We start from the raw sequence: 21,533 nt of genomic DNA, 5'->3' as shown, positions 1-21,533 counted from the left end.
AGAACTGCAACTCCGTGAGTATTATTTTCTTACTTTTCTACTAAATAAATAAAGCGAGAAGGGATGCCGAATGAAACACATTCTGTTTGCCCGTAGGAGACTGCTGGGCTGGTTACTTCTGTGACTCTCTTTCATCGAGACCTGATCCGAAGCTTTGCCCTCCTGGATTCTACTGCCCCCGGGGCACAGAATCCCCCCGTCCGTGCGACAGCGGCAGCTACGCTCCTTTCAGCGGAAGTAAAGGACCCGAGGATTGCCAACCATGCCCAGCCGGGTACTTCTGCAATGGTGTGTGGCTCTCGGCAGTCCATGCCACCATTTTTTCCCGGCGCTCTAATAATATAATAGCCCTTTTTTCTTATTAACAATTCTTTAATATATTTTATTTTAAGGTACCGGTCGGGCCACTTGGCAAGGTCTTTGTTCTCCTGGATTCTTTTGCCCTCCCGGTCAAATCTCCCCGCGGCCCTCTGCTTTCCGCTGCCCCAGTGGCTCTTTCTGCCCCATGGGCTCCACTGCCCCAACGCCATGTGAGAGCGGAATGTACCAATCACAGGAAGGGAGGGAGATGTGTATCGCCTGTCCTGCGGGATTCTACTGCTCGCCAAGCAATGCCAGTGAGTCCTTTTTATCTACCGACCAACTTTGTTTTACACAGAAGAAGAAAAAGGAAAGTGAAAACATTGTATCTACATCTTCATATTTATATACATTGTTTCTTTTAAATCCATATAAAAAAACACACACAAAAAATGAATTATACTAAACGATAAAATCCAGGACCAATAGAATACTTCCGTCACGTGAAATAAAACACAGTTTATAAGTTATACACTTTGTATGTTTTCAAAGGTCTTTTCAGAATGATAAAATATATATAATATATATATATTCACTGATTTACAGATGGGTCTCTTTATCTGATATTATTTTTTTTCCAGACTCAGGGGTAACGATGCCCAAAATCTGTCCTGCTGGCCATTACTGCCCACCTGGTGCCAGTTTTATCACCCGGTACCCATGCCCACCGGGGACCTACGGACCGAAGACCGGAGCGTCGAGTAAATCGGATTGTGAGCCGTGCCCAGCTGGTGAGAGCATAAGAACCGGATTAATAGCCGATTGTAATATTTTAATACAGATAAAATAAATATTTGTATTAGAATATGATAGCGCTCTATCATCAGAGGCAATCGATGTTCTTAATATTACAGAATTACCTGTCCATTTCACAATTGATAAATATTTTTTTTTTATTTGTTATTCTGGTCTTTCTTTTATTCCAGGAATGTTCTGCTCCTCAGAGGGACTCAATAAACCCACCGGATACTGCCATGCGGGTTATTACTGTTCACAGGGGGCTATAAATCCTACCCCGATCAATCCAAGGGTAACAAAACATATATATTCGTTACATTTATTAATATTATATTTAATCATATAGCTTCTGTAAAAAAAAAATGCCTGTTGCATGGTTACAAAGTATTGTAATTTAGATACACTGGTTGTAGATATGCTCATAAAAAGCCTTTTTATATAAAACATCAGAATTAAATCTTATTTGAATGCAAAAAAAAAGGATATTGTCATATTGGACCCATAGAAGACGTTCGAAGATTGAGATAGACATTCTTTCAACACCCAGAAGTCCCTTCTTTGGATATTTAAATAAAGCTTGATTTTGAAACAATGTCATTTGTTTAAATTTCAGGTGCCCCCTAGTGATCATTCATTGCCCCACAACGACATATGCCCAGCGGGGCATTATTGCCCAAATGGTACCCAAGCACCAGTTCCTTGCCCCCTTGGGTTTTACTCCATGGCTTCGGGGCTCAGCTCATATGAGGAGTGTCAGCCCTGCCCGGCCGGACATTACTGTGCGCAGGCCGGACTGTCTGACCTCTCGCAAGCTTCGCCATGCTCCGCGGGGTGAGTGGAAAGGATATAGATTACATAGATAGATAAAGAGAAGATCGTAGCCAGAGGCGATTGGGAAGGTGCCAGGTTCCGCCACCCCGAAAAAATAACGTTCCCAGGTCCTGTGGCCAGTTACACCAAGCGCACCATGACATTTACTCCACGTGACATCACGCTTACGTCACAATACTAAGTAAATCGAGACATTATTAATATCATGATTCCTGGGGGGAGTTACTGCAAAAAGGGGCAAAATCTCACAATATTCACGGTTCTTCTGTGAAACCCATCTGACTTCTCGCTCAGCTCTAATCACATTTTTTTTTTACAAAAGCAGAACATGCAGGGGTATAAATGATGGAATAAACATAAATATTTAAGAGCTTCTCGATCCGAGGAGAATTCTGATCGTCTTTTGAAGTCAAGAAAGAATTTCTCCCCCTAGGTGGCAACGTTGGAAAAAATAGCTTAAATTAGGTTATGGTTTCCCTTTTTTGGATCAAAAGCAGGAAGAATCGGTAGAAATTCGGGAAGGTGATGGATTTAGATACATACAATACAAACATACCAAGCAACTATCAAAGATCACCAGCAATTTACAGTTTTCCTGTAAGCTGTAATGTTACAATGGTTGCTATGGTGACTGCTCCGCTTTATCACTTTACACAAAAATTAGACATAAACCCACTATTTTGAGCTTTCCACCCAACAGCGCTACGGGTCATTTCCCAAGATGATGGCCTTTAGTTGTTTTTAAACCAGAAAACTTATAATTCACGCATGAATGCTTAATGAGGATCATGAGAGTTGTAGTTCGGCTGAGACTTAATGTTGAATGCTGGCAAGCGGCATGCAGTAGCAAAAAGCGGCACATGGTGACGCTCTTACCTTTAAAATAAACCGATGATTATGTGATTTATTTCCAAGCTTCATGTTAAAAAAAAAAAAAAAAAGATCAAGAGGTTTCATTTTCTAACACTAAGCTTTGAATAAAATGTTTTATTTAATTCAAAAACAATATTAATATTTTATTGCAACATTTTTATTAGATTTTATTTCAGTCACATCTACTATGAATACAATGTTACTCGTCTGTAGAAGGCAAGTTATGCGGAAGGAAGTCAGGAAAACAGGATTAATAAAAGGAATTATATACATATGAAGAACGTGATAAGCACGTCAGTTAGATTTTAGAGCTTGGGAAAGCAAGGGGTGGTGATTGGTTTATATTCGAGGGCAATAACGGGGCATTTTATGCAAGATCGTCTTCAAAAAGCAGAATGGTGGATTTCCCTGTAGCCAAGGGAGTAACGATCTACAGTGAGGGCAGTAAAGATGCGGAATCCCTTAGAGTTCCAGCCCTCAAGTAATTGTACCCTAGGGCATCGAGAACCCTGGGAAGAGCTCAAAGGGCACATGGATTTATTCAACAATTAAAATAGAAAAAAAAACAAAAAACATTTTACGCAAATATATGTTTAGACATCAAACACATTCCGGGAGAATAAAATATATTTCAAATCAAGAAAAGAAACTTTAAAATCTCAAAATGATCCCAAAAATAAGCATTTTAGTTAGAAGCCAACATGGTTTTTTTCTTAGCATTTATTTGATGTTAGGAGGTAATATTTTAATAAATAAGTCCGGTATTGGTAAAAGTGCACGGTGTATATTTATTGATAGATTGATTGGTCTTTTTTTCCAGGTACGTCTGTAAGGAAGGAAGCTCTGTTCCTTGTCCTTCTGATGGCATTCATGGCTATCAATGTCCGGTTGGATTTTACTGTCCAAGTGGGTCCATTACAGAGTTACCCTGTGCACCGGGCACCTTCAGCCCCATGCCTGGGGCAACCACTTGCCTCCCATGCCCCGATGGAAGCAGCTGTCCGCGCGCGTCTATGGTGGAGCCGGCCAGCTGCCCACCAGGTAATACTGAACACTAGTAAAGCGGTTTAGCAGGGTATGTGGCACACATTTAATGCCAGTATTCACCGGCTTGGCTTGGGTGGAAATGTAAACTTGCGCACATAGACTAAAAACAATTCGTACAATTTTTTTGGTTTCCTTTTTGGTTCGTTCTACCTTGGACAACGAATTTCATTTCTTCCCCTTTCTGACAAAATTTTAAGTGTTTTTTTATTTTTTTCAGAAACGAAATACACACTCATGCTCTCACTCACTTGAGTAAATTAGACAATCAAGTCAACGTTTTGGAGTAGAACTAATATAATGCTCAACCAGTCACATGGTCGCAGAACCTGTAATTCCAGCTCAGTAAACTTTGTGAGATGTAGAAGATTCTATAGAAGAATACAATGTTATTATTACTGTGTCTTCTTCACAGGCCATTACTGTCCAGCCATGGCTGCTGCTCCAGTTCCTTGCCCGGAGGGTACGTTTAATCCCCAACCCGGGGCTCTTTCATCTGCGTCTTGCCAGGAATGCCCAGCCGGGAGATATTGCCATGGGGAGGCAAACCAGGAACCTGATGGTAAGTGCCTAGAACTTGCAATAAAAGTCATGATAATGTGGCTTTCGTACAAACAAATCCTGTTACTTATTTATGATAGAAAAAAAAAATTATTGGCTGATTTCCTTCAAGATTTGGAGTTTCTTGAATTTTAGAAGCTTTATTTTCTCAAAAGTACTTTTAGCTTTGTCTGCAGACAGATCATCAGATAATTTTACATCCATTTGATGAGGTATAAACAGATCTCACATCTCCTTGTGACCATTTCAGGTCTTTGTACCTAAGAGACGTATAGAGTTCCAAGACAGTAGGAGTCACGTTGGGTTCTCCGCAGGTCCATGCACGGCCGGATATTTCTGTGAAGGCGAAGCAGCTGACTACATCCCCCAGAAAACAGCCCGATTTCCACTAAATGGGCCGTGTCCCCCAGGTCATTACTGTCCAGAAGGAACACAGTCTCCAAAGCCCTGTCCGCAGGGTACCCTAAAAAACAATACAGGTGGGCGAGAAAATAATTCCTGAAAACTTTAGGACTGTGACTATTTTCTGTGGCTCTCATTGTAACTGTTAAGTCTCATAAGTGTGCATGACAGGTTCATACGCCGCCGGGTTTTTGTGTTAATCCTTGGGTTAAATCCTTGGGTTCCTAGACGCTAATGGCCAGGTGTTCCAAAACCAGAGGCTCGGGTGTGATGGAAGGAAGAGAGGGTGGTAGATAAGTGGAACAGCCTCCCAGCAGAAGTGGTAGAGGGTAATACAGTGAGGGTATTAAACATGCATGGGATAGACATACGGCTCCTGAATCTAAGACGAGACCAACGACTGATTATTTTATTGCTTTGAACGAGTAGATTCCTCTTGGCACTGAATATTGCGACCCACCGTGATGGATCCGTTCTCTCTGTGCTTTGGGTGCTGCAGGTGGCGATTCCATGGAGAGCTGTGTGCCGTGTTATGCCGGACACTTCTGTGCCGCCGTCGGTTTGAGTTCACCCACTGGGGAGTGTGCCGCAGGATTTTACTGCCCTGCGGACTTTAACTCCATCAGCCCCAACGCAATCCTTTGTCCCAAGGTAACATAAGGCGTTATATCTGCTGATATGATCAGAATAATGTGGGGCATTTAGAAAAATAATAATAACAATTTATAAAGCCGTTTCCTGATGTTTCTATACACATTATCGCGGATTTTAGGGCTGTAGAACCCTGCGATCCCCTCATACCCAGCAAACATTCTGACCTCCTAGAAAAAAGGGGCATCAGGGGGGGAGAGAAGGGCATCAGGGGTTTGGGACACTAAGAGGGACACAAACCCTGCTGGTCTGGGGCATCTTCTGATGCAATCTATTCTTTCAGACCATTGCGTACCATATTAACCACAGCTAGTAGGAAACTGGACCTGTAACAATGTTCCAAGTGCTTGATCTTTCCCCCATTCCACTGAAAGATCAATCACGGGACAGGATGACCGCGTAACTCAATGGATATTCAGTTTGTCTGAAATTATCCCGTGAAGCTCCATTCCACCCTTCGCACAAAGCAAGGAGTTTCCCGTATTTATCCCGTCTGTATAAACTTCAGGACGCGCCCAAACACAATCGATACAATAATATCAGATTGCGAAACCATTGCGTAAATGTATTGCGAAATCCCTCAGAAGAAAGAGTATCCGATACATCGATAAGACGACAAATGCTACAGCCATTGGTTTACATAGTGACGTGAATGTTTTATATTAATGAATACTTTTCATGATTCTTAATTAAAAAAGGAATAAATAAATACGTTGTTGAGCTTCTTACATGGCCGGTATCCGTCAGCCTTTGTTGTAGAGTAGGACCACTGTCTCAAAATTGAAAGCACTGGCACTCCATGAGAATGAGAAGTCAAACAGTTTATAGCTAAAAGTAATAATTCCTTTATTCCAATCTTCAATTAAAATTCGTAAAAAGTAACTCCAAAAAATAAAGATAAAGAAAAAGAACGTACCAGCCGGCCGAAAAGACAGTCGGCCTAACGCGTTTCGCTCCAGAGGAGCTTTGTGAAAATTGGTGAGGGGTCTTAGACCATTGAGGAAGCTCTTCTTATTTATGGGGTCCCGTCTTATACATGGGATGGGAGGTTTCAGGGTCCAGACCTCGCAAGGTGCAGGAGATCTTTGACACCCATGGGGCAGGTGTATTCCTACCAACAAGAGGGGGCATTTTATTACATCGATCATTTTAACCTAAGCATTAACCCCTTAAGGACAATGGGCGGTCCCTAAACCCATTGAAAACAATGCATTTTGTACGGGCTTTGTCATTAAGGGGTTAAACACAAGGAAGCTCCGAACATCTTGACTCTTCTGCCATTATGGCTACACTAATATTATAAATAAGAAAAAATATGATTACATTGTAATCGATTCTCTGTACTGAGCAACATAACCCGAGTAACAAGTTAAAATATTATTTATTTTATAATATCGCCTCTGTCTTTAGGGACATTTCTGCCCGGCCGGCGCCTCCTATCCAACTCCTTGCCCCACCGGGCAGTTCCAGCCAAACAGCGGTTCTCGTTCCTGCGTCTTATGCCAGCCGGGGTTCTTCTGCCACGAGGCCATAGCTGGTGATCCACAGAAATGCCCTCCCCATTCTTACTGCCCTGCCGGTATGTGTAGAGCAAATTCAGTGGAAAGGCATCTTAAATTTGAGATACTCTTGAGTGCTATTTGTGGAATCTTGTTTTGTTTTTTTTATTAAAAAAAATAATAATTAAGCTGGGATATCAGTTTGTGATGACGCTTTGTTTGCTAGGTGCTCTCGTCCCCTCTCCTTGTCCTAACGGGACCTTCACTCCCGCGGATATGAACGGCCTCCGGGAAAAGGGAGACTGCCTGCCGTGTCCGCCCGGGAAATACTGCAGGCAAGGATATTAAATGATATGCCACAAAAACACTTGTGATAGGAGGACCAAATGCATGGACTTACAATGATGTCAGTGTTTTTTCTTATAATACAACACGGGGGCAGATTTAGCTCGGGGTGAGGGTTTTACATACGCTGAGATCCTTAGGATGAAATAGAAGCAAGAAAGAGATGTTCTCAGAAGCAAAGCCTACTTCTAATGCACAAAGTTTAATTGTAGGAGTCTTCAATGCCTTTAAATGATGAACCTCCAGGTTTTTCCCATCTGTTGCTTAACTAGGTTTCCAACTTTCCATATATTTTGTTTTTTCACAGGGGTGGAAAACTCCAGGGGTCATGCGCAGCCGGCCATTTCTGCTTGGGAGGCAGCTCGGAATATATGCCGTTTGGGCAAAATTATAGTCGAAGCTCGTTAAGCAATTGTAACTGGGGTCAGATGTGCGCTGGGATCTGCCCACCAGGTAAACCATGGGGTCACGTGTTACGGTCAACCAGCCTGGTCCATTCTAATGAGCGCTGTGAGGGATCTCTGACCGTCATCCAGTTGGAGATTCAGTCATCAGGAAATTCTTTTTTTTAGCTCTCCTGCCATAAAATGTGCGGAATTTTGGGAAAGATACATTTCATGTTTTTTTTGCTCGATGTAAAGCTCACCGGAACTTTAACGTTCTTTTCCCTCTAAGGTTTCTACTGTCAAGAGGGCACCGTATTACCCAATCCATGCCCAGCCAACACTTTGAGGACCTCTCCGGGAGCGAGACACAGAGACGATTGCCTGCCGTGCCCTCTCGGACATTGGTGTAGAGAAGGTGGACTTAAATTTCAACACTTATCGCTTTCAGTGTCACCCCTTGTAGCGAAGCCCCCCGCGGTGAATGTACTTGTATCTATAACATTCCCGGAGAAAGGTTTACTTTGCAGGTTGGGGTCTTGGGGCGGTCACGATCTCGGTGGAATACGAACTGCAATACCTGTTTTCCATAGGGAGTCCATTGCCACTTCCATGTCCCGTGGGACACTTCTGCAGCGGAATCAATCAGACCAACCCCAGTCAAAGAGCGGGGCCGCAGAAATGTCCTGCCCAAACCTATCGGAGCCTTCCTGGAGCGGAGAGCCCTGGGGATTGCCACCCGTGCCCTCCTGGGTACCACTGCAGAATGCCAGGTAGGTATCAGAAGCGACAAGGAGAAACATTGTTAAGTCTGAACCTCCTCCTCCTGCCCAGGTAATCAGTTAATTTCTCACCCAATGCGTCCAAAAAGCGCAGATTTATTACTAATTAAGGTTTCCTTGATCCCGTGGGATGTATAATATCTTTATGGTGAATTCTGTATTTTAGGCACGGTAAGATATGAGGACTATCCGTGCCCTCCGGGCCACTGGTGTTCGGGGCTGGGTCACCCTGTGCCCTGTCCGGCTGGCACCCGGAGACCAAGCCCTGGGGCATCTTCCCTGCAGGACTGTGAATTGTGCCCCGAAGGATATTACTGCCCAGACCCCACCAGCGCTCAGCAGCCTAACGTTATGGGAATCCCCTGCAGAGCTGGCTATGAGTGCCCACTCGGTGAGTGGCTACGGGGCGCGGAACAATTTTTTTTATCCCGGTGAAGGATCGACTCCAGCAAAAACAGCAAGTTTACCGATACCAGTTAGCATCTCTCGTGAGAGGTATCAATGTGTTGGGAATCCTCGTGGAAGGGTTAAACCTCTAACCCATTGTAATTTAGCATTTTTTTTGTAAACCACATTTTTTCAAAGCATTAAGGGTCCATTGATAATGTGAGAAGCATTCTGCGCATGCAGGTTGCCCTTCCGATTCCAACTATTTTGTGTTATTTGGACAGGTTCTATCACAGAAACGCTTTGCCGGGTCGGGTCCTACTGTCCCCCCAGGACCGGGACGCCTCCGATTTGCCCCGGTGGGTATTTCTGCCCAGAAGGGTCATCCACGTATAATGCCAGCCAACAGCTGTGAGTATGGAGCAGAAAAACATCGAACTTTACCGTGTTCCAGACCTGTATACAGATTTAAGATTTTGGACAAGGCATGTAAGCTCTCCTGCCTACAGCATTCACGTGCCTGTGGTTCTCATTTTTAAGTTAAAATTTGTCATTTGAAGCCAAATTGGGTGTTGAATTTTGAATATTCACAGAAAGGCATATGAATCCGAAATTAGGTCTCGGTCAGCTATTTTTTTTTCGGCATGTTAACAATTGGCAGTATTAGTAACTCCATCACTTTCTTGGGGCAGATGCGCTTTCCCTTATTACTGCCCTCCTGGAAGTCTGCGCAGGCTGACGTGCACCGGGGGCAGTACGGCTGTTCCGGCACCAGCCCTCCGCGACTCGGCGGAGACGTCGTGCAGAAGCTGCGAGGCTGGGACCCATCGTGCAAGCGACACCACGGAGGTTCTCTGCCTGCCCTGTCCGGCCGGATATAATTGCCCCCATGGTAAATTTTTTATGAGGCTCCTCTTGAAAGCAAGTAGTCAAACCAGAGAAATCTGGGCCCCTGGTGACTGGGGGTCACACAAACTGTAACAACAGGGCAGAAACCCAGAGGGTCTTACACCCCCCCAGTAGGATGAGTAATGAGGGTCAAACAATGCCTTATTGCCCAGATGCCTGCATTCTGTTGCCTGGGTCCCAATTCTAATGTCAGTGAATGTATTTCCGAGTGGGGAACGGGATCTGTGCTACCAAACCACCCGAGGACGGGCAGGTCTATTCACTAAGATCAGAGCGCATGCGAGTTGGCCAAAAATGGCAAAAATCCAACTCATATATTCCCCATCTAAATTAACGCTCGACTCTAGGCGCTCGACTGCGGGAGCGTTAGAGCGAGAAACCGATTAGCTCAACAAGAAAAGAACTCCCGTACTGTATGTCACCTATAGGTTCGCCTGCTGTTAGATACAATGTAACCCCGTTGCTATGGAATATTTCCAGCTCGTTTATCGGGAATTAGTTCTCAAAAGATCAGAAGAATGTCGAGTATTTCTAAATTTAAAGCACAAAGCGGCTTCGCCAGGAGACCGCTAACCCTCGGCCAGCGGCATTTGCGTGGCTGACATCCGAGTTCCCGATACAAATAAACGCATATCTTCTGCTAATAGCGGAAAAGTGGGATTTCTAATTAAAATCTTACGCGGGTGGAAGGCGTCATTTCATACGGAGTGTAAACAGCTCGTTAGCAGATAACGAGACAGGTGTTTCAAAAAGACGCGCTTTTGAGTGAAGCCGTTTTAGTTTGAACTGCGCAAAAAGGGAAAAAAACGCTTTCATCTCAGCAAATTAACCCATTCTGCGTATAGATCTTTTTAAAAGTCATAAAGACCATTTTTTTTATTAGAAACGTTGACAACATAAACATCTTAAATATAGAAATGCGTAGTAATTCATAGAAATACATATAGATACATGCATAGAATGTACGAATATGTTAAATGTATGACTCATAAGTCCCCGGGACTTAGAGAATTGACTCAATATGATCACTTATCACGTGGGACCCAATCAGGGCTTCACTGACGATAACGATGTAGCGCTGTTACTTTAAGGCCAGCATCCGTCTGACGCCATATCTGACCAGTGGCCACACACGCACTGGGTATAATTTGATCTATACATATTGCCCTTATTGTAATGTATGGCTCAACTCACTCTCAATGCTCTTACCAGGTGTGGAGGATTATAAGATGCATCCATGCCAAGCTGGCTATTACTGTCCAGCCCGTGCCGAGTCACCAGTCCCCTGTCCGCCGGGAACATACGGCAATGGCACTCATGCGCAGGATCCTGGAGACTGCCACCCCTGCCCCCCTGGGACCTACAACCACTTGTTCGGCCAGGTGGCTTGTTTCTCCTGCGGAAGCTCCTCGTACTCATCGTCAGGTTGGTCAAATGATTCAATCTGCTGTATATATATGCCAGAAAATGTAATGTTTATAAATCAAAATGACAACATTTAATTATTAAATCCCCAACGTTATTATTACTTATTGCTTTATATAGCGCCATCATATTCCACAGCGCTGTACAATGGGTATGATATGAATTTAAAACATTGTTTACACATATTCATGTTAAAGCTTTGCTTCCACCCAGATAAAATACTGTTATTTTACCTTTTCTTAAGGTTAAAAAAACAACAACACATTTTTCTGCTGCTATGGCAACAGAGCTTTTTAACCAATATGTGACGTTTCCTCCTGCCATATGACTGCAGACTAATTTGTTTTTTTCTGGATAGGCTCTAGATGTTTAAATGACATGGGGTTGACATTCCTAATTATATGGTAGTTCACAGAGCTTCTGTTTTTAGCAAAATAGGAAAGAAAAGAGCTTTTAAAGAATTCTATTAAGAAAAAAGCAGAAAATAATAAATTTACATGGAAAATCCATGTTTAGAAACTATAAGAAGCAAGCATGAGCAGCCTTCTACCCCACAGTTATTGTACTACAATTCCTATCATCCTTAGCCTAAGTTAACATTTAGCACTTTGAGATATTGTTATAATCCTAGTAATACATTAAAACATTTAATAATATATTTAAAAAATTCCTGTTTATTTACTGGTTCGTATTTATTTATTCCCTGGCTGTTCGTTAATTATATACAGTATTTAATCAATGAAAATCTTTGTATTTTTAATTGCCGCCCATGGATTTATGGTTCATTTCCACGTAAAACATCCCTAAGGTGCCAGGAGCTGCGTTTGCCGTGGCCTGAATCGCGCCTTTCAGGAATCGGACGGCTCTTGCATTTGTCAAACCGGTTTTGTGTTCTATGACGACAGAGAATTAAATCAATCGCATGGCAACAGCGACCAGGACTGCCAACCGCGGGTAAAAAAAAACATTTCGGATGGAAGGTCTGAGAACGTCTTTACCATGAATACATCATACAAATTTAATTGCAATGTATAATTTGTATTATTTCGAAAAGGAAGGTTTCCCGGGTAACCCCCAAAATTAAAAACTTCGTAAACTTTAAAAACAATTCTCCAAAAAATAATAAATAATAACATTTAAAAAATACTTTTTAGGAAAAAAGGAGTCATCACTTTTTATGTTTTTTTTTTTTTTATTCCTTAAAAGTAGCATCAAATAAAAAAAAAAATGTTTATTTGAAATGGTACGGAATTGGCGCAGAGATGGGGGGGATGGGAGAGAAAGAGAAGAATCCCACAGCAAGTAGAGGGGTCTACGGGATTTTACGCAAGGGAATGCAAACCATGCGCTAGGTCATCACCTTGAAATGAACCCAAAAAGTCTTATAATTATATTAATATTATTAGGATTTTAAAGTGTCAACATAGTCTGTAGCGCTGTACAAAGAAAACAGCCAGAACCTGGCTAGCTTGTTAATAAATAATAAATAGTAATATAATATTATCAATATATTTTGGTGTAGGTGGAAGAACGGTGCGTCGCCGGTGAAGCGCGTTTGGCGTCTACAAGGAAGTGCGTTTCGCCGGAGCGTTACGACTGCACCCCGTTCTGCGGCCTGCAGGGTGGGGAACTCAGCCCTGAACTTGGAATGTACGTCCAGCTCCGCTTTCATGGCATAAGCCTTAAATCTCTCTAAATCTACCAATGTCATCGTTTTATCAAACAATATTGGATGGCTTGAAGTCACCCGTTTTCAAGCAGGGATTCCGGGTGTGATATAGCAGTCACCCCTAGACCCTGAGATTGGAGTAAAAAAACTAAAATAAACCAGGAAAATTCCCAGATACATTAATTATATGAATAAAAATAATCATTCAGAAGGAATCTGAAATATTTTTCTGTATTTAAAGAATATTTTTGTCTTCAGGTGCCACTGCACACAGTACGTTTCGGCTGAAGAAATCTGTGACCGCTCCTGCTTAGCGAAGGTGCCCCGAATATCCATGAGTTTTGGTTCCAACAAACAGTTTCTGTTACAGATCGAGGAACCGGAGCTGAGGAGGAGCAGAAAACTGGTATTTACAGAACCCAACAATTCCTTCATTACATGGCCTCGTAACATGCGGAAAGAAGGCTTAATTGCCTACGGAGTGCCTGCGTTCCTTTCTCATTATTATTTCTAACTTGTTGCGTCCTTGAAGCTGTTACTTTTAATCACGTCTGTCTAGAAAGAGGCAATTAAAACGGACCCTTTTGGGCGAAAATAGTGAGCCAGTCAACTCGCTGACCCTCGATTTCCGTGACAATACCTGTGATACCCTTTTAGCCCTCTAGGCGGAGCCGTTCCCTCGCGTACACGCTGGATGATTCCGTTGTAGAACTTTCATAAAGGTTCCGAGCTGAGACGTATGAAGCGTGGTTATTTATCAAAAAGGGGTTTTGGAGCAAAGAACAGCTGAAAATCCAGTATTTAGAGACAAGATTACCCAGAGAATAATGTATTTCTTTGGAGATCCCTGTATACCAGGCGGTTCAGTGTTCCCGTTAACATGAATAGAAAGGGTTAAAACAGAACCTTTTATGTAAAACACATGTTTGTACCGGGCTACACAGAGCACCTTTTATTTCTATAAAAATTACAAAATATAATTGGTACGGCAAGTAGTTTCTTAGAGGTCCCAGGGCCGGAATGACCAATTCATTTTTTTTTAAATCCGAATTTAAACACAAAAGAATAGTGCTGAAGATAAGGTATCTGTGTTGTATTTGTTACACTATAAAAAAATATTTTGACTTTACAATAATGAGAATGCCTGACGGCAAATACAAATTCCTTCTAGAAATATGAAAAAAAAACACGTTTACTCCTTTTTTATCCGTCTTTACCCTGGAATGTGTGTTCTGAAAGCAGGATGAAAAGTCATTTAAATTGAGCACAAACAGCTGGGGTTTTTTGCAGCTCTCGGGTTTGGCAAAAAAGCCTCCCAATAAGCCCAATCTTTCCCTCCAATAAGATGTTCTACGTTCTAGACTGTTCCTGATGCTTCAATTAATCACAAGGTTCCAACTGGCCTTTAAAGCCCTCGTCGGGCCATTTAAAAATGGATGAGACCACTGTAGATGCCCGCGATGCTCGCCATGCCTGATAAGGGAGAGCCGTACTTGGAATTTCTCCATGATTTGAAGAACAAGACAGAAAAGGCACTCAGGGTACAAACTGTACACCGGTTTCTAAAAACATGAACATTTTTCCAGGCTGATATGGGTTTGTTTCTGTAATACTCAGCTAGAAATGTGCGTTATTGCATCACCGGTATTTGTGTGCTTTCCAGGAGGTGTTAAATGTTCTTGGCCCCGATGACCACGTGTGGAGCAGCAAGCGGGTTCACCTGGTGCTCTTCGGCTCGAGTGGAATTTTTGGCGTCATACTTTCCAGCACGCAGGCCATTGAAGCACTTTTAACAGGTAACAAAACAGAGACATTCTGAACTTATGTTTAGTTATTAAATGTTATCAGGCAACCAACTCGAGTAGAAATCGAAACCGTTGTGGGCATTCGAGAGAAACTTAGTAACACAAAGAAATCTATCAATTTTTAATTGTTTAAGAGTTCTTAAAATTGAACTCTCCTTCTCGCAGCTTTTATTAGTCAATCGATAGAAAGCAGGTGGTAGAATCCTCTAAACATCTCGTGACCTGAAGTCCCTTCTTCTTACAAAGTCTTCCTCGACCAATCAACAGCAATCAGCAACTTAACAATAGCTGGAGGGATAACTTCATTACTTTGTTGCCACTTCTGATTAGGTTTTCCATTCTATTCATAACAAAATCATTGTACTTGATATATTTTTAGGACGTTCCTGGTCTTTTCCAACACCTCGGAGATCACAAGAGGTTTCAACGGATCTCCGATTTCCTCCAATGATCCCAAACCCAATTTTATGTTTGAAGCAGGGAGACATCGTACTCTTTCAACTGAGTATCAGTCCTAATGGTGGGCATCTTCTTGGTGATGGCGACATTCAGAAAGAAGCATTAATAGAAACCTTAATCAGTCGTTGGTCTCGTCTTAGATTCAGGAGCCGTATGTCTATCCCATGCATGTTTAATACCCTCACTGTATTACCCTCTACCACCTCTGCTGGGAGGCTGTTCCACTAGGTTACTTTCATAGTCAACAAAAATAGAACTATTTGCTTCTTTTTTTTTATAAAGTCGATTGGGCTGTGGTTATAAATCTCAGTTCTATTGTTTTCTGGAAACTTGCTTTCTGCAGAAATGTCCAAACACATTTCCCACGGAGATCCCACGCGCCGTGCCACCTCTCTCCCTTACACCACCATGAAAATACGTCTTTTCGGTTATTTAAGGTGCAAATTGACACATTTACAGCCTATTGAGTACACAATAAAATAACAGAGAGGTTTAATTCCCATGCAATTTAAATAAATATTAAGCCGCTGGGCCAAAAAAAAGCCGTATTTATAACAAAGAAGGCAATTATCTCCGCACAAAAGGTATTTTAAATTTTTCGCCCCCGTTGGAATAAAACGGGAACATTATTTTTTTATTTTTTCAGAATTTGTCACATATGTAATTAGAAATGTGGGTAACAGAAGGTGGGTAATAAGGACGTTGGGGCCGTTATTAGTATTAGGCTGAGCAGAATTGGGGTTTGAGATTTCGTTATTATATTGCAGATCGAGCGTCCAGCCACTACCCATTGTATCAAAAGGATCACCTGTATAACACCAACCCCCACTGGGATTTCGGCCCCTTTAGAAGACTTGACCACCTCATTAAAGAAACCCACATTAATATCTCACGGTAAGTGCTTAAAGCCAGGGATGATGTATTAAGGCATAACATTCTATCGTAAAAACGTGTAAATTATCTAATATTAAATGCATAAAATTAGAGAATATTATTTCTCACTTTAGTGGCTCACGGCGAATGAGCTACCTAATTAATCACGTTTGTCCTCTACCACTTCTGCTGGGAGGCTGTTCCACTTATCTGCCACCTCCTCTATACACTGCGTTTAAGGTTCATTTACTATAAAAGGTTAAATCTCTGCGCCACGTTTTCGTTTGTGTTGTTTTATCGCTCTCGCCCAGGTTTGCTCACGTCTTTGGGGATCCCGGCGCCTACGTTTTTGTGGATAATGGAGTTAAGGATCGTTCGCTCTTTGTGACCGTGAAAGCGCAGAATGTGGAGTGCGACCCGGTGGCTTCTCGCGTGCAGCCGTCTTCCCCGTATCAGCTCGTCAAACACGGGTTTGTGAATCATCCGAAACTGAACCTCGCGCCAAACTGGTGGCTGATCATTGGTGAGCTCCTCGATCGGATAGCAACAAAGTGTCCAGATTTAGAATGTTTAGAATGTTTAGAACGTTGCCTAAACAACTGGTTAATCCGGCATCAGACCGCTTATATGTTTCCGAAAATGAGGAGAGACAATACAAAACAAACAAAAAGACTCAACATATCCGTTGTCCATTAATGCATTTGTTCGGCGATGAGCTTCGTTGCCTTCCGTAAAACTTAAAAAGCCTCTAAATTCCGTCGGAACTGAAAACAAATGAATTGCCCGAAAACGAATGCCCCCAAAACCAAAACGAAATATTTGTCCAAATGTATTTGGCTTTCCGTGCACAAGAATAATATAAAAATAATACAAATACAAAATAAGTGATCATACAGAAAATTGTACAGAAGATATGATGCAATGAGGTCCCTGCTTTTTAGCACAAATATTCCAAATGTCCTCTTTATTTGGGGTAAAAGCGGCATACGTGATGGATGATGGTATATGTAGTTAAATGGCAGACGTGGGGCCGGTAGCTGCCAACCCGCATTTTGGGGTTTTAGGCAATCATTCTCTTTTTTTTTTTAGGTGTTCTTCTTCTGCTCTTCTCGCTGATCATCCTGCTGCTGGTATTAGCTGTGGTCTTCAGACAGTCACGGTACAGCCCGAACCCCATGAAAGCGTGGAAGCCACGTTGGAGGAGCCTCGGAGAACCTTATATCCCACCAGAATACGTTCTGACAAAAGACAGGTTCTCGATTCTATTGATTTATTAATTATTTTTTTATGGCACTCGTAGCGTTAACCGTTAAAAGGCAAACCTGATCTCCGCGCAACAAAACAGGGAAATAAATACTTTTTTAATATAAATTGTATATATTTGCGTTAACAACGGGTTCTTCCTATACGTCATCTCGAGGCGAGATAAAAGGATCAGCCAATAGGAAATGGGAGATCTCCCCTATTCTATTCTCCATGACGTTCTAGCTCGGAACACTGACCTGCAGAAACAGTTACTTTATGTATGCTTACAAATAAGGTAATTGTGCTGATTTTCCTTTTTTTAACTATTTTTGCACCTGTTTCTCGTGCTCAGTCTACAGTTTTATGAAAATCTTGGCTGTCGTGGCTCCGGAGAGATATTAGATGTCGGCAAAAAGGAGATGGCGTATGGAACAGGTTATATATTGTTTAGTTATTCTTCTGTTTGGTCCAACAACACCTAACTTTACATAAACATGTCTCCTAATGTCATAACGTCAACGTCGTCTTGGGTCATGAGAAATGTCATCTTACAGACCGGAGGGCCACAGTCCGGGACTTGGAAGACTTCAACGTACGGACGTTATTTGATAAACTGGAAGACCAAAATCTTCATTTAACTTCCCAAATTGGGAGGCACAGGAATGACACTCTGACTTTTTATAAGGCTTTTATACAAAGGATTCAGGTGCTGAAGGTGCGATTTGTTTACTGACCACACATTTAGGACGGGGTTAAATATTGTATGCATGTCGTTCCCATAAGTAGCTAATATTAAATAATAATTTGGTAGGGGACGTGTGGAGAATACACGAACCCTTCTTGAGATTTGACAAAACAAAAATTGCAGAAAAAAGGAAAGAAATATATGCAGTAAGAGCAGTAAAGATGTGGAATTCACTTTCTGCAGATGAAGTAATGAATGAAATAGGTTTTAGTAAAAGACGTGTAAACATGGTGGGGGGCAATCAGGAGTGAGAACCAAACATTATTATCCGCACTTTTTTGTGTCTATCAGTACAAGTAATATAATTTCTTCTTATTTTTCTATATTAAGGACATGTTGCAGGGCCTGGATTTTAGTGGCTGCAAAGATTTGGAATGGAGAAAAATCCCTCTGGAAGGAGATTTGAACAGCGCATGCACCGGAGCTGCCTCGGAGTGCAGTGAAGAATCAACCCCAAGTCCCGGAGGAGAGTTCCAAGCGCATGGGCAAGGTGATTACCGGGATGGGTGTATTAAGTCATTCAAGTACAAGAGATGCTCTTCATTGGTCAGGTGCCATTATCATTAAACATCTAACTCTGCAAGTTTTGCAAACCAATGACTCTACAAACTGTAATAATGGGGTCTTGGGCAACCGCCGTGGTATGCCCCCCCCTCAGTGCTCCCCAGACAAATTCATACCTGCCAACAGTCCAATTATTTTGGGTCCTGTCCCATCAAATTCGGATGTGTGCCACCATAAAATTACTGCCTATCCATCTAAGACACCTAGCGATTTCCGTGGAGGTCTGCGCAGCGGCCAGCAGGGACATCTGCCAGAACCGTCTAAGACGTGACATGATGGCGGTCTCACAGCTGCTCTGGGCCCCTACGATAGGTCAGGGCCCAGGCTGCTGCCCATCAGCATTGTAGGTAGTCCCTAATTAACAAGACAATGATTTGGGTTTTTGGAAACAGGTTTATTCTGGCAAGAAGCTGCTTCTCTAATGAAGGTTCTCAAAGTTCTGTTGATGAAACTTTGTTCCGAACAAAAATTAAAGAAAAGTCAGGGAGAACCGACCCAAAAACACAGAGGAGGTGCAGACAGCAACAAAGGAACCAGTCAGGTAATAATGCGCATGTGAATGTCTAATTAGTGCCACGTTAACAGTATAAGCAACGATTCCTCCAAATAGCCATATAATTAATTAATTAATATAGATTCATTGCAGAAGTAATTCTATTAGTTTATTGTGATGCGTCTCAGAAATTCCCTGTGTGTTATTTATACTTAATGTTTTTTGGGTTTTTTACCCAGAACAAGAACTTGTATTTCGGTCACGGGAATGAACGCTGCTTGGAAAGTAAGTGAAATAAGGAATCGTTAGAATGGTTAAGATGATCATGTCTGGGAACTCTACACGTTACACCGGGAGGCTCCGGGAGAAGCGCCTCTTCTCTGGGTCTCCGGGTCGCCACCGGAAAACTCTATTGCGTACTTCCCATCTGCATCCCGCAAGCTTGAATAATGCAAGGAGAGAACAGGAAGTGGGTTACAACTTCCTGTTTGGGCTGACAATAGGATTCCAATGGAATCTGCACTGAAGAATCATGGTAAACAGGGGAAATTTGTATGAATTACCCTTGTTATGGCTTTGGATGATGTCAGGAGGAGTAGGAGAATGCAAACATAATGATTACAATGTAATAATAATAATAATAATAATATAGTAAGTATAGTTAGTTATAGTTAAATGATATAATAATAAATAAATAATTTGTCTTCTCCCCAGGGCTTCACCTGCAGCCGCTGCTCTTTATGCCAACCGTATACAGAGAGGCAGATCTGAAGAGGCTGTTAACGGCGAGTCCTCTGACCAGGACCCTGGAAGAGATAAAAGAGGCATTAAAAGTCCGAGCAGACGAGGGTAACTAATGGACAGTCGGAATTTTGCAATTATTTTGCTGCCTTCCACAAAGTCAGCCGTTCACCTAAATTGTTAAGTGTTTTTTTTTTTATTAATTTGGACCCAACACAAAAATAAAACCCAATCTCATAATATGCAAAATTAAAGGTGCAGTTCTGCCATTTCATAATTAAATGCAGAGTAAGAAGCCTCATCCCTACTCTTCTTGAATGCCGAAGCCGTTTAAATAATTCTTTAATCATGGAGAATGCTTCCTAGTTCATCATTTGCTCTTGTCATGTGATTTAAACGTAGCCACTGATAGGTTGCTGCAGTAGAAATTGAAAAAGCTTTTTAAATGACTATTACCCCCCCTGTTCCATGGCTTGTCTGTTTTCCAGGGAAAAATATGAAGATCGGGACCACGCCAGTGACCAGCGGTGCCCTGGTTCCCATGGATACGAGCAAGCTGTCGGCACGCCAACTCATTGTCTTTCGCTTTGGCTGCGCCATCCTTCATCTCCTCTGCCAAAGCTGCATTAAAAAGCCATTACAGCTTCTTATAGCAGAGACGATACCCACGACAGATATTTGGGATGAAAGGGAAGAGTTATGGGTTGGAAAGTCTTATTACAACCGGCAGAACAATGTCTTGTTCATACCAGCAGTGTACTTAGAACATATCGGAGACCTGGTAGTGGTTATTGTGCATGGAGTCGCACAGATAAAAGCAGGTATTCAGCATTTTTCTTGAAGTCCACTGATGGGTGGGGCTAAGAAATAAAGATGGCGGCATGCAGTAGCAACTAAACTTTTTGTAGTTGACCTTGCCCAGGTCATTTAAAATCACCTTACATCATGCAAATTAATCTGTAAGGTACATATTTTGTGTATTAGGAATCATTAATGAGAATTCTATCCAAGAATTAGATGTAATACATTTAAATTAAATTCTGTAAGAGTAAAGTCAGCATTCTATTCATCTACATTAACATAATTGCTAAATACATTAAGAGATTATGTCACACCTAATTTATGTTATATAAAATGGAATGTATTCGTAATATGCAGTTCTTTATCCTTTATTTTATCTGCCTCTCCCTGTGAGTTCTTTAAAATAGTTTGCATTATGTGGGTGTTATTATCACCATGTGACAGATGGCTTTATAAAAAGCCGCTGAATAAACATGTTGGTTTAACCCACATGGCATGAGACCGAGGAGCCATATAAGCTTTCAAGACCTCAGAGGACCTTTCTTCAGGTGTAATGAATGAATGCGTCTGTAGAAGGGTGACGCCTTGCTTAAAGGTATTATAAGACTATAATTGCTAATTAATGAGACCCAAAAAAATTCTGCGAATACATAGAACCCAAACCCCTTTACTATAGTTCCCTTAATCTAAGTATATTAGAATAGCACACTATTTAATCTCATATTATAAATCATTTTTAATTATATAAAAGAATGCAGGAAAATCACACATAATACTCCATCACGTTCATTATAAAAAATCATTGACAATATATAAAGAAGCAAAAAAAGTCAAGCAGCGACATAAAATGGTTATTAGGAGTAGAGACTCAGGATACCTCCGAATATGTTCGCTATATGTACCAAAGGAGGCTCAAATCACACCTTGACAAATGGTAATTAGGCCATG

At 41.9% G+C, this 21,533-nt stretch overlaps 1 protein-coding gene across 1 annotated transcript in view; it reads left to right on the top strand.

The window, feature by feature from the left end:
* Positions 1-21,533, top strand: part of LOC149286917 (uncharacterized) — a 62,035-nt gene that overhangs the window by 29,001 nt on the left and 11,501 nt on the right. Inside the window, 29 exon segments of the mRNA XM_089493701.1 lie at positions 97-288; positions 393-617; positions 942-1,091; positions 1,287-1,390; positions 1,712-1,929; positions 3,623-3,843; positions 4,262-4,408; positions 4,722-4,886; positions 5,309-5,460; positions 6,871-7,039; positions 7,186-7,294; positions 7,612-7,757; positions 7,980-8,096; positions 8,636-8,860; positions 9,141-9,267; positions 9,549-9,748; positions 10,978-11,190; positions 11,999-12,144; positions 12,713-12,840; positions 13,118-13,265; positions 14,523-14,659; positions 15,039-15,184; positions 15,891-16,017; positions 16,308-16,519; positions 17,086-17,248; positions 17,594-17,676; positions 17,796-17,956; positions 18,317-18,476; positions 20,273-20,605. Of these exon segments, the coding sequence (XP_089349827.1) occupies positions 97-288; positions 393-617; positions 942-1,091; positions 1,287-1,390; positions 1,712-1,929; positions 3,623-3,843; positions 4,262-4,408; positions 4,722-4,886; positions 5,309-5,460; positions 6,871-7,039; positions 7,186-7,294; positions 7,612-7,757; positions 7,980-8,096; positions 8,636-8,860; positions 9,141-9,267; positions 9,549-9,748; positions 10,978-11,190; positions 11,999-12,144; positions 12,713-12,840; positions 13,118-13,265; positions 14,523-14,659; positions 15,039-15,184; positions 15,891-16,017; positions 16,308-16,519; positions 17,086-17,248; positions 17,594-17,676; positions 17,796-17,956; positions 18,317-18,476; positions 20,273-20,605 (4,824 nt within the window).

Source organism: Sceloporus occidentalis, unplaced genomic scaffold (assembly GCF_023333645.1).
Source record: "Sceloporus occidentalis isolate IW3139 unplaced genomic scaffold, rSceOcc1.0.p SCAF_66, whole genome shotgun sequence".
Lineage (NCBI taxonomy): Eukaryota > Metazoa > Chordata > Lepidosauria > Squamata > Phrynosomatidae > Sceloporus > Sceloporus occidentalis.
The sequence above is the reverse complement of the archived record's forward strand: the minus strand, read 5'-3'. Positions and strand labels throughout refer to the sequence as shown.